General features: G+C 47.5%; 1 protein-coding gene across 4 annotated transcripts in view; it reads right to left on the bottom strand.

Moving 5' to 3' along the window:
• Positions 1-39: 39 nt before the first annotated feature.
• The window catches only part of SRCAP (Snf2 related CREBBP activator protein), a 44,742-nt gene continuing 25,581 nt past the window's right edge, over positions 40-19,200 (bottom strand). For all 4 annotated transcript variants that reach the window (XM_055137250.1, XM_055137251.1, XM_004615882.2 and 1 more), the window contains 10 exons: positions 17,298-18,748; positions 11,479-11,744; positions 11,140-11,342; positions 6,626-6,795; positions 6,286-6,482; positions 6,075-6,189; positions 5,742-5,861; positions 3,417-3,611; positions 3,212-3,295; positions 40-3,103 (listed from right to left, as the gene is read on the bottom strand). In XM_055137250.1, the coding sequence (XP_054993225.1) occupies positions 437-3,103; positions 3,212-3,295; positions 3,417-3,611; positions 5,742-5,861; positions 6,075-6,189; positions 6,286-6,482; positions 6,626-6,795; positions 11,140-11,342; positions 11,479-11,744; positions 17,298-18,748 (5,468 nt within the window). In that variant the 3' untranslated portion in view covers positions 40-436. The remainder of the gene's footprint in view (positions 3,104-3,211; positions 3,296-3,416; positions 3,612-5,741; positions 5,862-6,074; positions 6,190-6,285; positions 6,483-6,625; positions 6,796-11,139; positions 11,343-11,478; positions 11,745-17,297; positions 18,749-19,200) is intronic.

Below are 19,200 nucleotides of genomic sequence, written 5' to 3' on the forward strand. Positions count from 1 at the left end.
CTCCACCAGACCAGAAAATCAGAAGCCTCCTTACGCGGATGCTCATACAGAAACTAAGTTTATTATTTTTTTCTTCTTAAAAAAAAAAAAAAGAAAAAACTCATTGTAGAGAAGCCCCTCCCCCTTCCCCTAAGGGTGGGGGGGCTATGAAAGATAGCTGGGGAATCAAGTACAAGGGGGTGGGGACAGAGACTATCTTGCCACCCTTAACACTGCCCAGCCATGTGGGGTGGAAGGGAAGGGGATATGTGAAGAGCCCCATTTCCATGACAACCAGTTGCCTACCCCCTACTTTGGTGGAAAGAAGGGGGAAGGCCCCTATGTCTCCCTGGAGGCTTTCCCCCTCAAAAGACTTCAAGTAGTGGTTAACAGAGTCAGGCCTGGTTGTGGACGGAGAGGGGCCACGGCGGAAAGCCTGGGTGGGGGGGCTGCCCATTCACGTTTTGGCCTTGCGGCCTCTGTGACTAACGGTAGGGCCAGTCAGGTGGGGCGGGGCACTGCTGCGCAGGATGCGCTGGTCCCCTTGGTTGGTGGCCCCACCAAGCCTCCGGGGGGCAGGTCGGCGACGTGGGATTCCATCCCCTTCCTCATCCTCACCTGAGGCTTCTGCCTCCGACTCCTCTACTGAGCCCTCAGGTGCCAGAGGACTAGGGGGCTGCAGACGACCCCGCTTTGCCAGCCCAGTTCCTCCCCCAACTGGGGCCCCTGCCCGTTTGCGAGGCACCTTCTCAGTCTCTAGCGGGGGGACTAGAGACCCTGGACGCAGCCGGGTCGAACGCAGCTTCGGAGCCAGTGAAGCCACAGGTGGTGTCAATTCTAACCCCCCTGGCCCGCTCTCTGCTATATCCAAGTCATCCTGAATTACAGCCACTACCATGGACCCTTCACTCTTTCGTCCCCGCATACCCTCTGCTTCAAGCCGTAAGCGGGCCAGGCGGGTGAGAGGGCGGCTTCCGTCCTCATCAGAGGAACTACCCTCACTCTCCCCCTGGCCCTGGGGGTGCCGCCGCCTCCCCATTCCACAGCTCTCAAGGACAGAGGAGCTGTCACGGTCCAAGACAGGGAGCTGGCTGGGCCGAGGTGATGGTGGATTCTTGGGAGGCCGGCCCCGCTTCCGCTTGGGTGGGGATGTTGAAATGGTGAGAGTGGTGACAGTGTTGGCGACAGTAGCAGTGGGACAGGCTAGGAGTGGTGGCAGGGGTGGTGGCAGCGGGAGAGGCTGTGTCCGGCTCTCTAAGTTGCCATCCCCTGGAGACGAAATGGTCCCAGGAATGGGCAAATCGCGTGCCTTAGGGGGCCGCCCACGCCTTCTCTTCTCCACAGGTGACAGGATGATGGGCTCGGGTCTATGAAGGGGCTGGGGTCCAAGAGGTTGGGACTCAGGAATAAGCTGGGGTCCCAGGACAGGGTCCGCAACGATAAGGGTCTCTGCCCCTGGAACCGGATCAGCCCCGTTGGTCTTTCCCTTAGAGGTGGAAGAAGGTGCCTCATCCACCCCTCGCCCCGCATCTGCTGGAGACCTGTTCTTCTTGGGGGGCCTCCCCCGCCGACGTTTCACAGCAGGAGGAGTGATGGCAAGCAATGCCCCTTCTCCATTCTCTGGACTGCCCCCACCAGTCACCCCCAGCTCAATGCGACGGCGAGCTATGAAGGGTTGCTGGGTTGGGGAAGGCAAAGTGGAGGGGGGAGCAGCTTCACAGGGCCCACTGGTGGGGGGTGAGGATTCTGTCCCCGACATGCTGTGGGTAGATGGGCTTCCCGGGCTGGCACCAGTCTCAGAGACGCCAGGCACCAGAGTGCTGGCAGTTCCTCGCTGCTGTCTCCGTCTCCTCACCAGTTCCTTTTCCTCCACCACAGTCACCAGTCGTCCCGGGAGCTTCCGAAGCACTTTAGGGCCTGGAGGCTGCCCTGGCCGGCCAGCCCCCTGACCCCTGATTTCTACATCAGCACTGGTGCGACGTCGAGGGGGCCGGACAGGCGAAGGACCCTCAGGTGAGGAGGTGGCTGAGGTTGAGGTTGATGCGGCTGTGACCTCAGCTGCAATGAGTTCCTGTGGCTTCTCTGGACTGGAGGAAGGGGTCTGGGCCTCTACCACTTCTTCTGCACTCTTGTCAGCCTCCAACGGCTCCTGAAGTTGCTCATCAGATGCTGCAGAGGGTGGGAGTTCCAGCCCATTGCTCTCACTCAGACATCTGGGCATCTCCTCACCATCAGGCAGCACTGTGAGGACAGTCCCCTCAGCAGGCTCTGGCACTTCCTGCTCTTGACCGTTGGGGACACTGCCAGTCTCCAGGGTTGGGCTAGGTGCAGAAGAAGTAAGAGAAAGGTTCTTCTCTGACACGGGCAGGATCTCAACAGCAACTGGCAACAGATCTTTAGGGGGCACGAGAGTAAGTGGGGAAGTCTCGGAACTGGCTGTCTCAACCAGTGACTCAGTAGATGCCAGGGCTTGCACACGCAGCTCTGCCTCAGGCCCCAAGCCTAAGGAGAGGTTGGTAACCGGGGGAGAGAGAGGTATAGAGGGTAAACCAAGAAGGAGTGGGGAAGAAGGGGTTAAGAGAGAGGTTTGGGTTGGAGGTGGGGTATGAGCTGGTGGAGGGGTACAGGCAGGAGGAGGGGTACAAGCAGAAGAACAAGAGGGAGGAATCTGTGGAGGAAGAGGGGGAGAAGGCAAGATATGGATGGGAAGCATGGTTACTGGATTGGGGGCTGAAATGGGGATTGGGACAGGGACGGGAGTTGGGGCAGGAACTGCAGCAGGAGCTGGAGCTGGAGTGGGTCGAGGCCTAGGTGTTGGTCGGGGAACTCTTTCCCTGGCAGGGCTACAGCGAGGGGGTATGGAGGTGCTGCGGGCATGATGGGTGGATGTGACAGGAGTGTGGTTTGCCCCTTGGTTCTCAGCCCGGGCTCCACGAAGACGCTCACTGACGCGAGTCCCCGGCCTTTCAGGGGCCTTGGCCTTCTTACTGCGCCGATGGCTGCCTCCACCAGTCCCACTGGAAACCTCATCCCCAGCCCCTGGGCCCTCCTCCTCCTCTTGGGGCAGGCGAAACACCTCTTCCTTGGCTTGATCCAGGTCCTTGCGGGCAGCTTCCACTTGTTCCTACCAACAACAGAGCCCACGGGGTGGTTGGACAGGAGCAAGGAGAGTGGGGAGTGAATAGAAAGCAGCAGCTTTCTGCTTGTTTCCCCCTCCCCCAGATATACTCACTTCTGCTTGTTTGAGCTCCTCTCGGCTCACCTCCTCCAGTGAGGCTTCCAAGAATTTCATGGCATAGCGCTCAATGGGAGTTAACTGTGGGGGGAGATCAACAATAAGAAACACAGGAAATTGGTGTCCATCAATCATCATCATGGAAAATAGTCTAGACCAAAAAACTATGAAAGGCGAGACTGAGAGTGGACCCAACACTGACCTGTTCTACAAGGGCGGCAATCTCCTGTTCAGCGCGGGATACCTCCTCATCCTCAGCCCCGGGGCGGCTGGCCTCCTCTCCCTCACCAGAAGGAAAGCCTTCATTCTCATTGAATTCTGCAAGCTCAGCCACCTGTTCTGCTTTGGCCTGGGTGGCCGCACGGATATCTTCTTCATCCTCTGCCCGACACAATGCCTGCAAAGATATAGAAAAGAGAAAACTATAAATAATGCTGTATATACTTTAAGGTCAAGTTTACACCAAAACTCCACTTTCTTCTGGGCTTTCTGAGTCACCAAAGCAACAGAGAGGTCCACAAAAGGTATAATAAATGTGAGCAAGAATCCCACCAGGAACAAAAGAACTCTTTAAGAGTTTTTTGAAAATAGACTCCTTAAGAGTCTATTTCTTAAAAGGAGAGAGAACAAAAGGGAATGCCCTGCCACAGAGGCAGGGTGTGGTGGTGGGGACTGGGAGGGATACTGGGAACACTGGTGGAGGAGAATGGGCATTGGGGAAGGGATGTAAACGGTCACTGTATGACTGAAATGCAAACATGAATGTTCATAAGTTTGTAACTGTACCTCACAGTGATTCACTAAAAAAAATTAAAAAAGAAAAGAAAAGAAAAGGTAAAAGGAAAAAAAAGAGTCTATTTCTTGTTATTTTTGTTTTGAGGTTGTACCCATCAATGGCCAAGGACAACACCTGGCTCCATGCTGAGGGACCATGTGGTGGGGCTATGAAGGGGATTAAGTCAGATCTGCTGCAGAAAGTGCTCTTAGCCCACCGAGCTATTTTCTCTGGTCTTTCTTTTTTCAGAGCTTGTGTAAAAAGCATTCTCAAGGGACCAGGAGACAGTACAGATGTCAGAGTGCACGCCCAGGTTGAATTCCCAACGCAAGGGCTGGAGAAAGAGCAAAGCAGGTAGGGTGCTAGCCTTGCATGTGGCTGACCTAAGTTTGATCCCCAGCATATCTGATCCGCTGAGTACCACTAGAAGAAATGCCCAAGTGCCAGCCAGGAATAAACACGAACATTGTCAAATACAGCCCCCAAACAAAAATACCAAGAAAATAATTCCCAAAATAGGGAAACCTAAGCCCCACCAGGTATGCTGCTGGACATGGCCAGCGCAGCAGGGGTGGGCTGGGTAGACCCAGCACCATCACATCCTCTGGCACTACATTAAATCGCTGGTCCAGCTGACCAGAAATCAAGGGAGAGCCTCCTGAGCACTTCTTGGGAGAACTCCCCCAAAATACCCAAAAATACAACAAAATTACAAGTCCCAGAAAATGGGGGGACGGGAGGGGAAGGGTGCATGACAACGGACGACTCAGCAGTTTTATTTTCGTAAGATGCCTCAGAAATGCCTCATGACAATAGACTAATCGCATCTAATCTTTTCCTTGAGATGAGCACCCAGAAACCTTCAGAAGCCACTGAAAGTAACCTGCTCATACAGTTCCAAAATGTTTTTTAAAGGCTTTGAGAAAACACAAATACTCAGACCTCTCACCAAAATTTTTAGTTCAATATATTCTGAGACAGGGGTTTTACAGTCCATTTAAAAGCATAATAAAAGCATTCTTTTAAATGCATGGTTTTATTTTTATTTTACTTATTTCTTATTGCATAATTTTATTATGCATCAATGTTTAGAAAAAACCTTTACACCAAGTTTTTTTTTGGGGGGGAGGGGTGTGTCACACCCGGTGATGCACAGGGGTTAACTCCTGCACTCAGAAATTACTCCTGGTGGTGCTCGGGGACCCAGGTTGGCCGTGTGCAAGGCAAACGCCCTACCCCTGTACCTATCACTCCAGCTCCTACGCCAAGTTCTTATACATACACTATGCCATTGAATCCTCAGTTACTGCCTTCTCATTAGCATTACAGAGAAATGGAAATGGAAATGGAAAGCAAGGCTCAGAAGACTACTTAATAGACTTGGCTAAGGAATACTGTAAGAAGCATTGTTGGTGAACAAACCTCAAACCAAGAATTCTAAACACTGTCTTCTATAAAACCACACAAGATCATACATAGTCTACTTACAGGTATTAAAGGTCAATTTATAAGCTAACAGGCAGGCAGAAAAAGTTCTCCCCAACTCCCAAGCTTAACAGAGACTAGATGGGCCCAAGAGCTAGTTCCTGTAGGTAGCCAACCCAGGTTCAATCCCCAGCATCCTGTACAGTCTCCTGTGCAACAGCAGGAGTAATCCCGAGCATTACTTGGTGTGGCGCAGAAGCAAACAAAAAACCCAACAGAGACTAGAACTATAGCTCTATTCTTAAACCCCCCTCACTGATTTTTCACCTGTTCCAAGATATGGGTCTGCTTGCTGGCCACAGTCTCTTCATCATCTTCAGAGGCAGAAGGTACAGAGGAGCCAGATGGCTCTTCTAGGGGCATATCAAACAACTCACGAATGGTCTGCTATTGGATAAAATAGAGGAGAAAAGTGTCAGCGTCACTGCACTGCTGGACCCAGATAATGTAGCCGAGGTGCTGACAGTTCACAGAATTATTAAAAGTGCAGTAATAATTGAATAGGCAGTCTATGGAGGTCAAGGTACATTCTTTAATAAGAAGAAATTCCTACAGATAACATTTCTCTCCTGTCTATCAAGGCTAAAAAAGTCTTGGTACCTGTTTAAAATAAGCAGTGGTAAAGTTGCCTCCCTCAATGGCCATGTCACCCAACATTCTCTTCTGATTTGCCTTTTTCAGGATGTTTTCTTCCACTGTCCGTTCACTGATAAGCCTACCAGGTGATGAAGGCCATATGTAAACAGCTAAATAGATCAATAAAACCCAACAAAGCAAATATGCAACATGGTGAGGTGAGACTAGGCAATACCTATAAATGTGAACATCTCGGGTCTGGCCTATTCGGTGACAGCGATCCTGGGCCTGTGCATCCATGGTGGGATTCCAGTCGCTGTCATAAAAAACAACAGTATCTGCTCCTGTCAGGTTCACACCCACACCCCCACTCCGAGTGGAAAGGATGAAGCAGAATATGCGTTTGTCTGCATTGAACCGTTCCATCAAAGCCTGGAAGGAAAGGGGGAAAAAAAGATAGTATTGGGAGACACATTCCCCCCAAAGACCCAAGGCTTAATGGGCCCTCCTGGGATTCCCATGGCCTGGGATAAGAAGACAGAAGCTGAGATGAGGACTACAGATGCTTGAGTTACCTGTCTCTGTTCAACTCTAGTAGATCCATCCAGACGCAAGTAGAGGTGGCCATGATAGGTGAGAAACTGCTCCAATACATCCAGCATTCGTGTCATTTGGGTAAATATGAGCACCCGGTGGCCCTCTGCCTTGAGCTGTCGCAACAATACTGCCAACGTCTGCAACTTTCCTGGAGAGATATGAAAAGATAAAAGGAGCTAGCTAGAAATCAAAATGAGTAGAACACATAGCACTGGAAAGGCTCAGTTAAAAAAAAAAATACATGCCCCACCACCTCAAGATAGTACAGCTGATAGAGTTCGCCTTTTACACAGCTGAACTAATTAAGTTTGATCCCCAGCATCCTATATAGTCCCTCAGTAATTCTTGAGTGCAGAGCCATTAGGTAAGCCCCAGCACCGTTTTGGGTGTGGCCCCGAAACAAAAACAAAAAGGTTTTTTTTTTCTTTTTGGGTAACACCTGGTGATGCACAGAGGTTACTCCTGGCTCTACACTCAGGAACCACTCCTGGCGGTGCTCAGGGGACCATGTGGAATGCTGGGAATCCAACTCGGGTTGGCTGTGTACAAGGCAAACGTCCTACCTGCTGTGCTATCACTCCAGCCCCAAAAACACTCTTTTAAGAGCATTTAGTTATATCAGTTGAAAAGCAGGACAAATTTATAAATTATATCAACAAATCTGTGATCATGACTTATGAACACAGACTTAGGACACAGATCAGGATCTTCAGAGGTTATCTAATTCAACCTCCTATCAAACAGAAGTAACTTCTATAGTACTTTTCGTTAAGTAATTATAAACTTTTTAAAAAAGACTGAATTCTATCTACTCTGATTTCAAGTGTCAATATTACTTTATTAAAACAGCTACTGAATACTTATGATGATGATGCTTTTTTTTTTTTTTTTTTTTTGCTTTTTGGGTCACACCCAGAGATGCTCAGGGGTTACTCCTGGCTTTGCACTCAGGAATTACTCCTGGCAGTGCTTGGGGGACCATATGGGATGCCGGGGATCGAACCTGGGTCGGCCGCGTGCAAGGCAAACGCCCTACCCGCTGTGCTATCGCTCCGGCCCCTGATGATGCTTTTTTTGGATCACACCGGGCGATGCACAGGGGCTACTCCTGGCTCTGCACTCAGGAACTACTACTGGCGGTGCTCAGGGGACCATATGGGATGCTGGGATTTGAACCCGGGTCGGCAGCGTGCAAGGCAAATGGCCCACTGTGCTATCACTCCAGCCCCAGAATACCCGTTAATTAAAATTCTCAAACATTCAAAAAATCTCCAAACATGTTTTGAAGTAGTGGCAAAAACTACTCAATACTATCCAACAGTCATTCTTAGTAAAGTGAACCTGCTTGCCACTGTGGATACCTACAGAGATCCCACAATCCCAGAGAAGGCAGGCTCTAACTCAACCCCCAGAATCAAGGGTGCTCTAAATAGGCCTCAGTTTTACATCTACACAAGAAAAATGAAAGTCATGATATCTGCTTATAAATGGATGAACACAAAGAGTATCATGCAGACTGAAATGAGTCAGAAGACGGAGAGACATAGAATGACTGCACTCATTTGTGGGATATAGAAAAAAAAAAAACAACAACCCATAGTAGCACTGTAGTCCTGTTGTTCATCGATTTGCTTGAGCGGGCACCAGTAACGTCTCCATTGTGAGATTTCTTGTTACTGTTTTTGGAATAATGAATATGCCACAGGTAGCTTGCCAGGCTCTGCCGTGCGGGCGGGATAAACAGAATCCATGAAAACTGGTCCACAGTTGGAAGCTTGCTCTGTGTGTGTGTGTGTGTGTGGTGTGTAGTAAGGATAAAGAAGGACCACTTTCAGTATCTGTATAGCAAACCATAAGTCCCAAAATGGGCGGGGGGAAGGGATTAGGGAAGGGGAAAGGGAAGAAAATGGGGGGGAGGGGGCAGGAGAGGGGGAAAAGAAAGAGAGAGGGAGGAGAAAAGTGCCAGCATTAAAGGTAGGTGGGGGAGGGGAGTAGGAGGGAAACTGGGGACATTGGTGCAGGAAATGTCCAAGGGACTGGTGTTGGAACATTGTATGGCTGAAATCCAATCAGAAAAACCTTTGTAACTATGTATCTCACGGTGATTAAAAATAATAATAATAATAATAAAGATAAAAATAAATAAGCCGTAGTTTGGCAATAGTTAGTATAGTGGGTACTATCCAGGTACTAAGCGGGTAGGGCGCTTGCCTTGAACATGACTCAGATTTAATCCCTGGCAATGGCCCAAGCCCACCAGAAGTGATTCCTGAGTGCAGAGCCAGGAGTAACCCCTGAGCACCACCAGGAGTGGCTCAAAAACCTAAGAAAAAACCAGTAAGTAAGCCATAGTTCTTTTTGTCATTCTCCTTTGTCAATGACTGTTCAAGAGACGGGCATATGGCCTATTCTGAGTGACTGAACCATGATATAAAGCCAATGAAGAGGACTTTCTTTCTGAAATAAAAATTGTTTGGGGTATTTTGTCTCAGTCCCTTGCTTCCATAGTAAAAAATACTGGCGTCACCAGTCCCTATAAGAGAAAGAAAAGTGTCTGCCACAGAAGCAGGGGTGGAGGTAAGGAAGCAGGAGGGAAACCGAGGACTGGTGGTACAAAATGTACATTGGTGAAGGGATGTATGTTGGAACACTTGTATAACTGAACAACTTTGCAACTGTGCATCTCACAGTGATTCAATTTAAAATTTTTTTTAGTTTAGGGTTTTTTTTTTTTTGGCATTTTGGGTCACACCCAGCGATGCACAGGGGTTACTCCTGGCTCTGCACTCAGGAACTACTCCTGGCGGTGCTCAGGGGACCATATGGGATGCTGGGAATCGAACCCGGGTCAGCCTCGTGCAAGGCAAATGCCTACCTGCTGTGCGATTGCTCCAGCCCCATCAATTTAAAAAAATTTTAAAAATTGGTGTTAGGACATCTTTTTGTTTTGGGGGGGAAAGGGATCACTGGATAACTGACACCTGGGGCCTATTTCTGGCTATAGATTCAGTGCGTGCGCATGCGAGCGAGCACCTATGTGTTATCAGGGATTGAGCCTGGATCAGCTTCATGCAAAGCAAGAGCCTTGCCCTGGGCTATCTCTAGCTCTAGACAGTCATCTTAAAACCACACAGAAAAAGGAGGTGGGGGGCTGGAGCAATAGCACAGCGGGTAGGGCGTTTGCCTTGCATGCGGCCAACCCGGGTTGATTCCCAGCATCCCATATGGCCCCCTGAGCACCGCCAGGGGTGATTCCTGAGTGCAGAGCCAGGAGTAACCCCTGTGTATCGCCGGGTGTGACCCAAAAAGCAAAAAAAAAAAAAAAAAAAAAAAAAAAAAAAAAAAAAGAAAGAAAGAAAGAAAGAAAGAAAAAGGACGTGGGAACAATCAGGTTTGTATGCTTTACATGGGTTAGGATGCAGGTTTGCATGCTTTGCATGTGCCAGGATCCAATTTTGAGCCCTGGTACAACAGCCCCCAACTAACACCACTGAGTATAGCCCTGGAGGCCCATGTGCACTATGTCAGGGTGACCATGGTGGTCCCCAGCTTTTCATGTACCAGAATTAGTTCCTGACCTGAACAGGTACATATTCTTTGACCCTAGCACTGAATCATCTGGTGTACCCCATAAAAAAATTAAAACACACAGAAGTTATTGTTATTTGTTACTGTTGTTTTGTGGGGGAGAAGCTGGGTTGGCTACATGCAAAGCAAGTGCCTTATCCCTTCTGTGTACCGTTCCAGCCTCAGAAATAAGCATTATTAACACAAAAGATAAAAGTTAGGGAGAAGACAAGGTAGAAAAACCTAAAGTTACTGAATTCATGAGAAGACACCTTATCTAAGCTACTGGATCAGCTAAAAATCATCATTCCTGGGAGCCAGAGCAATAATACACCAGGTAGGGTGTTTGTTTGCCTTGCACATACTGACCCGGGTTTGATTCCTGGCATCCCATATGGTCCCCTGAGCCCTGCCACAACACCCCCAAGGAATGATTCCTGAGTGCAGAGCCAGAAGTAACCCCCAAGTATCACCGAGTGTGACACAAAAAGAAAAAAAAATTCCCAGAATTTGCTATTAAGTAAAAATAAATGCTCTTGTCTATTGGTTTCTTGTTACCTGCAGATAATATATCTTAACAAGTATTCTTGTCTTCCTCCACAACTTATTACCAGTGTAGTCATGTACAACATACACCTCTCCGCATAGATATGAAAGCTCTATGCTTTGTTATTTCATTTGCCAGTACATTCCAAATTATTAACAAAATATAACAGATGGTCATAAAATAAGTCACTGAATAAATAAGTTAGCAGCACTCATTTCCAATTTTTATCAAAATGAAATTTATGAATACCATGGATCCACCATATGGCCTGCATTTGTCCATCTTAAAAGTTAAGTATAATGTAAAAATCTAATATTTAGTGAAATCCATAATACAAGAAAAGGAGATTAAGATACCCTTATTGGTCACTGAACTCACCACAATCATACTGGATAAGCCTCAAGTCAGGAAACTGGGTGCGCATATTACACACAATACGGTGCAAAGGACGAGCCCGGGGCCAGAGCTCACAAGCCAATTGCTCCTGGAAGGCTGCCTGACGTGGGGCCAGCCAAGGAGGTGGGTGGCAGGCATGCAGGGAAGGGGGAGGTGCCTCCACAGGAGGCATGACAAAGATGAACCTGCAAAAGGAAAAGGGAAAACATATGAAAAAGAAAATTCTGCAAGTTTCCAAAAGGTAGCACCTTCCCCAGCCCTAACTACTATATCCACTGAGGTCCCAAGCCCCACTTCCCATTAGTACTTAGCCCTGCCAACCTCTCAATGATTTCTGACAGCTGGTCTAGTCGTTGCTGGGGAAACAGGACAGCCTGACGGGCAGCTTCAGTGTAAGTCCAAAAGGTGGGGTGGCTGGGGCCAGGAGAACGAGGGCCGATGGGACTGGCAACAGGTTGGGGCAGGGTACAGAAATCCAGGACTTCAGTCCCATACATGGGTGATAGGGCCCCATGAGCCTCGCTAAGTTGGAAAATCCGTTCCAGGCGTTCAGACCGCTGTCGCTTCCGCTTTTCCTCCAGAGAGTCCTGGGGATAAAAGGATGGGGGGGGAATAAAAAAACACCACCACAATCAGTCTTCTTACAGAAAACCTGACAGTTCCTCCAAAAATCTAAGCAAACCACAAAATTGTAATTCTATGCGTTTAGTAGTTAGTGGGAGTTATTTCTTTTACGAAATATTAACTGAAAAAACTTCTAAGAGAAAGCTGACTTTTCTCAAACTAGAGTACCTAACTATTCAAATTAAGATCCACATACCCAACATGCTGATATATGACTTGAGAAAATTTTCCTAAATAATATTTAATTCCACAACTTTCAAGCTGATTTATCTTTTAACAATTATTTAAAAGCCTCCTCAAACCACAGAACCTGATTCGGAGTGGCTAATCAAATACAGAGTTCAGTTTGGAATGAAGCAGAATCTGACTATCTAACCAGAATGAGAAGGGAATATCCTGGAAAACTAAAATCTATGATTATGACACAATCCTTTTCCATTTGTACTTCTAGTTTCACAGACAAAAAAGAACTTTTCATTACAGTAATTAGCATATAGGTACTTTTACATCTTTGTGACTCTGATAGTCCTCTTGCTAAACTGAGAACTCTATAAGCCATATCTGTTCTTGTTCACTAAAATCACCCAGTATATACTCAGCATCTGGCAAAGTAGGTGCTCAATGTTAAAAAAAAAATATGGAGGGGCTGGAGCAATAGTACAGCGGGTACCAGGGGATGGTCCTGACAAACACTAGTAACTGAAAATCTTTCTTGGCTGCTACCTTAGCCTGACTTCTTGGCTCCTGGTGATCTAAGTGAGGAAGGAAGAATTCTAACAAAGGGAATAATCAATATAGATCAGCTTGTAAAAATAGTACCATGGAGAAAAGTTTTCCAAATCAAGTATCTGGAAAGCAACTAGTATCCAAAATACATTTTTAAAAAAAGGAAAAAAGGGGCTGGAGTGATAGCACAGCAGGTAAGGCGTTTGCCTTGCACGCAGCCGACCCGGGTTCGAATCCCAGCATCCCATATGGTCCCCTGAGCACCACCAAGGGTGATTCCTGAGTGCATGAGCCAGGAGTGACCCTGTGCATCGCTGGGTGTGACCCAAAAAGAAAAAAAAAAAAACCCACCAGAAATTTTAAAATTAAAAAGCTGGACTAGGGGCTGGAGCGATAGCACAGCTGGTAGGGCGTTTGCCTTGTACGCGGCCGACCCAGGTTCGATTCCCAGCATCCCATATGGTCCCCTGAGCACCGCCAGGAGTAATTCCTGAGTGCAGAGCCAGGAGTGACCCCTGTGCATCGCCAGGTGTGACCCAAAAAGCAAGGAAAAAAAAAAAAAAAAGCTGAACTAAAGAGAAAAGGATATAAACAGATTTTTTTTTTTTTTTTTTGCTTTTTGGATCACACCTGGCAATGCACAGGGGTAACTCCTGGCTCTGCACTCAGGAATTACTCCTGGCGGTGCTCAGGGGACCATATGGGATGCTGGGAATCGAACCTGGGTCGGCCGAGTGCAAGGCAAACGCCCTACCCTCTGTGCTATCGCTCCAGCCCCCAGACTTATCTTTTTAAAAAATACAAAATAGCAGCAACCACAGAAAAGAAATTCCATGTTATTAACAATCAGGACAAATTGTTAAAAATCAAACAAGATGATAGGACCACAGAGATAGAGTACATACATTGTACCACAAAGCCTTCTGAGGACCTCTAGGTGTATCCCTGATGGACCCCAACTATTAGGGAGGACTATAAAAAAAAAAAAAAATGAGAAGAGCCAGTGAGATTACAGAAATAAGCCCTGCTGGGAAATTATCCCTGAGCACAGTCAGGAGAAGCCCTGGAACACAGCTGGTTGTGGCCCAAAAACCAAAACAAAAAACACCATGATCAAATACTACTTCACATCTGATAGGATAGCTATAATAAAAAGCCAATTTAACAAGGTAGAATAAATGTAGATAACCTGTAATCACAAGAAAGTGAGAATGTAAAAATGAAAGTCACTTAAAGTCTAATAGTACCTTAAATGGTTAAAACACAATCATTATATGTACAATGTATAACCTCGAGGAATTTCATACCTAGTTTATACAACTGCTATAAATAATAAACATAAATTTTTATAAATTCATATCAACATTATTCATAACAGCCATGAAGTAGGACTAAGTCAAATGTCCCCAAACAACGGATAAATATATCTAATGCAAGTAATAGACTGAGGATGTGACACACAAGGTACAGCACTTGTTTTGCACGTGTGAAGTTCTGGGTTCAATCCCCTAGATCAAGTATAGCTCTGGTGGGCCCCTGAATACTTCCACCCCATAAAAAACTAATGTGGTATATCAATGCAATGCATCATTCAATAGCGATATTACTGATACATAACATGAACTTCCAAAAAGTCAATTACAAAAGACCACACACACACTTTTTTTTTTTTCGTTTTTGGGTCATACCCTACGGGCGTTTGCCTTGCACTCGGCCAACCCGAGTTCGAATCCCAGCATCCCATAGGGTCCCCCAAGCACCGCCAGGAGTAATTCCTGAGTGCAGAGCCAGGAGTAACTCCTGTGCATCGCTGGGTGTGACCCAAAAACAAAACAAAAAAAATTACTAAAAAAAATAAATTTAATACTTTTGGGTCATACTCATTGATACGCAAGGCTTATTCCTGGCTCTGCATTCAGTAATTGCTCCTGGTGGTGCTCAAATCATATGGGATACCAAGGATTGAAACTGGGTTGGCCACATGTAAGGCAAGAGGCCTAACATCTGTACTATCAATCCAGCTCCCAAAAGACCATACATATATGACACCATAGGAAAATCTATAGAGACAAAGTGTTGCCAGAGGCAGCCTAGAACTAGAGGGATGGAAGAAATGGAGAATGACTTTGGGAATGAGGTTTTTTTGGAAGGCATGTCATATTCTTAAACAGTTGTGATGCACAACTCAGTGAACACAGTAAAAGTCACAAAATTGTTCACTTTAAATGGGTGAACTGTGTGGTATGTCACTTATATCTCAAACTACTAAGAAAAAAAGTGAAGTGTTCGGCCAAAGGGGTATCATAGCAGGGAAGTCACTTCCCTTGCACGATGCCAACCTAGGTTCGATTCCCAGCATAACATACGAACCCCCAACGCCTGAGAGAACAGAGTAGGTAGTGAACACAGCCGGGGTGGCCCCAAACCTGAAGTATAAAATTACAAAATCATTTGCCACATAGCTCTTACTTTATTGACAAGACAATAAAGCTTTAGCAGAGTATTCTCCCTCTCCCTCTGTCACACCTGGTGATGCTCAAGGCTTACTCCTAGCTCTGCACTCAGGAATTACCCCTGGTGGTGCTCAGGGATGCTGGGAATCGAACCCGGGTCGGCCATGTGCAAGGTAAACGCCCTATCCACGGTGCTATTGTTCCAGCCCCGGGTATTCTTTAATTTTAACAAGTCAGACCAACCAGTTATTAAAAGACCAAATTGAACTAAGTGTAATGGATTTAACAGTGACAGTAAGAAAGATAAGATGGTTGAGCCTCACTAGATCCTACTTACTAGTAATTTTGCCGATTTATTGCTCCTGGATTTAATCTGAGTTACACGACTATATATATATAGGGGGGAGGGGAGAGACTGCAAAAATGAATGGACATGGAACAGAATTTTTATTTCCTTGGAGTTAAGGGAAAAAATAAAAGATAATTAACTAACTATCCAAGTAAGAGAACTCATGACCTTTTTGAGGGAATAGGAGTGATTAGGGTCAAACTCAGCAGTGTTCAAGGATCTGTGGTACCACCAGCGTTAGCTGTATTTACGGCAAGCATTTTCATTTTTATTTTTTAAATTGAATCACCATGAAATACAAAGTCATGATGGCAATTTTTGTTTGCTTTTGGGTCACACCCAGTGGGGCTCAAGGATCATTCCTTATGGGCTCAGGGGGTCATTTGGAGTGCTGGGAATCAAAGCCAGGTTGGCCACATGCAAGGCAAGTGCCCCATCTGTTGTGCTATCACTCCAGCCCCACAAAGGCAAGTATCTTAAGCCCTGTACTCTCTCTTCAGCTGAGCCTCAAATTTCTTAGGGAACTATAATCCATACAGTCAATCCTTCTCTTAGACTCAAATATTTCTTGAGTGATTGTTTAAGTGTAAGGTCTTCTTGCCTCTGAGAACTGCTTCTTGTGTGTGGGGGCGGGGGGGGTGGGAGGGGGAGCAAACAAAGAAATCAGCACATCTGTGTTCTAAGTTGTGTGTAGCCTTTCTAACACTTAGTGATCTGTAAAATAGAGAAATTCAAAAGAAAAATCAGGAGATCCGTAACTGTAGCACTATCATCCCACTGTTCCTTGATTTGCTCAAGCAGGCACCAGTAATGTCTCCATTGTGAGACTTGTTGTTACTGTTTTTGGCATATCGAATACACCACGGGTAGCTTGCCAGGCTCTGCCGTGCTGGCGGGATACTCTCGGTAGCTTGCTGGGCTCTCCGAGAGGGACGGAGGAATCAAACCCAGGTTAGCTGCATGCAAGGCAAACGCCCTGCCTACTGTGCTATGGCTCCAGTGCTCAGGAGATCCTAACAAGGTACTTAATTAACAATTTTTCAAAAGCACACGTCAATGCAGGAGTTCAGGCATATGCCACCGCCTTGCATGCAACCAGCCCTGGTTTGATTCCATGCATCACAGGGCTCTTGCACTGAACTACTGGCCAAGCTAGCCAAGAACTACCAGGAGGTGCCCCTAGGCCTCCTGAGCCCCCTTAGCCCCCCACCCCCTGCAAAAAAAGTAAAATTATATTAGGAGGCTGGAGAGACAGTTAAAAGACTAGAGCTTTTGCTTTGCATGTTGGTGGCTTAAGTTTAGTCCTTGGCATAGCACAATGTCGAGTGATCCCAGCACTGAGTTGGGTGTAGCCCCCTGAGCACCCCCACAACACTCAAGATGGGGATGGGGGGAAGGTACACAAGATACTAAATTACCCCTTGAAAAATGAAGAACATGAATTACGCCTATTTTATAAGTACAAGAACATAAGCCTAGGGGTAGGGTACAGAGGGCAGTGTGTTTGCCTTGTACACAGACGACCCAGGTTTGATACTTAGCATCCCAAATGGCCCCCAAACCACTTCCCAGAGTGATTCCCCCCGCTGCTCCCCACAAAAAAATCAAGAGTACAAACCTAATGAGGAGAATTTGTTGAATGGTGCTGAAGTAGTAGGGTCAGAAAACTAGGCTTTATTCTTTACCAAAGCAAACTGACATTATATTCTATACCTGTAACTCTACAAACTCTACAAACACACCAAAATAATTCTACATCCTGATCCCAATCTTTTTTTTTTTTTTTTTTTGCTTTTTGGGTCACACCTGGCTCTGCACAGGAGTTACTCCTGGCTCTGCACTCAGGAATTATCCCTGGCGGTGCTCAGGGGACCATATGGGATGCTGGGAATCGAACCCGGGTCGGTCGCGTGCAAGGCAAACGCCCTACCCGCTGTGCTATATTGCTCCAGCCCCTGATCCCAATCTTTTGTGAGAGTAAAACTTACCAGATAGAAAGGGGAACGAGGTGGTGGTGGGGGCTGGCGTCGAGGCCGGGGACCACTGAACGAGGTAGCAGTGGCAGGCGGGCTGGGGGGACCAGAGCGCAATGTCAGTGTTTCAGGCTCATCCTTGGGAACAGTCAGCCGAGATACCATGGTGACAGGCAAGGGAGCTGCTCCAGAAGCCGAAACCGCAAGGGAAGATGCCTGGGAAGCTGGGACCTGTGTTGAGACTGGAGCCAGTGCTAGAGTCTGAGCTGCAGCTGGGCCCAAGGTAGGCATCGAAACTGGAGCAGGGCTCAAGGTCAGTGTCTGCACTGAAGCTGGAGCCATGAGCGAAGATGATGATGATGATACTGGAGCCAAAGTCAGTGTGTGAGCTGGCGCTGAGCCCATTGGAGAAGCTGGAGCCAGAGGGGGTGGGGAAGCCAGAGACAGCGTCTGAGTGGGACCAAGTGGTGGTCCTGGGGCCAAAGACAACGTCTGAGCTGGAGTTGGTACTAGGGATGATGCTGGAGTCAATGACAGGGTCTGAGCTGAAAAGGGTCCCTGGGGGGTCCCTGTTCCCAATGAGTGTGTCTGAGACGGAGACGAACTGCCAAGAGGGGATGTTAAAGCTGGGGCCAAGGTCAGTGTCTGTGTTGAAGCAGGGCTCGAAATAGCTGATGGAACAGGGGCCGGTACCATAGTTTGAGTTGATGATGGAGCCAACAAAGGAGGAGTCGGGGCTGGAACTAGCGAAGAAGCTGAGGCTAAAGGAGTCCCTGGTGTAGATGAGGAAGCCAAAACCGGAACTGAAGTCTGCGGTGGAGCCAAAACTGAAAGAGGAGTCAGAGTAGGAGCTGGAGAAGCCAGGATTGCTGTTGGTGGAGCAGCCATGGGAGCCAGAGAGGTGGCTAAGGCCTGAGACGCTGAGGGTGTTGAAGTCAGAAGGGAAGTCTGAGCTGGAGCAGGAGTTGGAGCTGCAGGAAAAGGACTGGCCAAAGCTGAGGCTGGCACCAGGACAGGTGAACACGCTGTGGCCACGGCTGAATTCAATCCTGGAACATGTGAAGAAGCTGGAGCCAACAATAAAGGATGAGCCGAAGCCTGAGACGGGGATATGGAAGGAGTTGTGGCCAAACCAAGAGCCAAGGTTGATGCTGACGGGGAAGCTCCAACTGGTGCCAAAGAAGGTCCAGGAGATGCTGATACAACAGGTGCCAGTGTTGGAGTCACACTGGTCAACAGGGTTGGCCCAGAAGCCGAAACAGGTAAGGGGGATGAGATGGGGATGGTGAGTGGAGCTGAGGCTGGGGCAGGATGTGTGGTGGGGACAGAGATGGGAAGTGAAGATGACACTGGAACTGAGGACACAGGACTGGCCAGGGGAGAAGAATTGGGAACTGGCATTGGAGAAGAGGCTGGCCCAGGTAGAGGAGACGAGATCGTCAAGGGAGCAGCTCCAGGTGCTGAAACTGTGGAAAACAAACAAGGAATTAGCCAAAGAATTTTTTCACTCCTTTTATTTCATTATCCCACTCTTTCCCTTACTCCCAAACTATTACCCAGAAAAAAAAAATTTGGGAGGGTCACACCCGGCGATGCACAGGGGTTATTCCTGGCTCATGAACTCAGGAATTATTCCTGGTGGTGCTTGGGGGACCATACAGGATGCTGGGAATCAAACCTGGGTTGGCTACATGCAAGGCAAATGCCCTACCCACTGTGCTACTGCTCCAGCCCCTACCCAGAAAACTTTTACTCCCATCATGTCAAAGATTCAAAGAATCTGATATTGTCTTTCCTACCCAACTGCCAATAACTCTATTTTGTTTGGTTTTGTTTCCTTTGGGTCACACCAGGTGGTGCACAGGGATCACATCTGGCAATGCTGGAGATCAAACCCAGGTCAGCCAAGTACAAGAGA

This window comes from Sorex araneus, chromosome 4 (assembly GCF_027595985.1).
Source record: "Sorex araneus isolate mSorAra2 chromosome 4, mSorAra2.pri, whole genome shotgun sequence".
Lineage (NCBI taxonomy): Eukaryota > Metazoa > Chordata > Mammalia > Eulipotyphla > Soricidae > Sorex > Sorex araneus.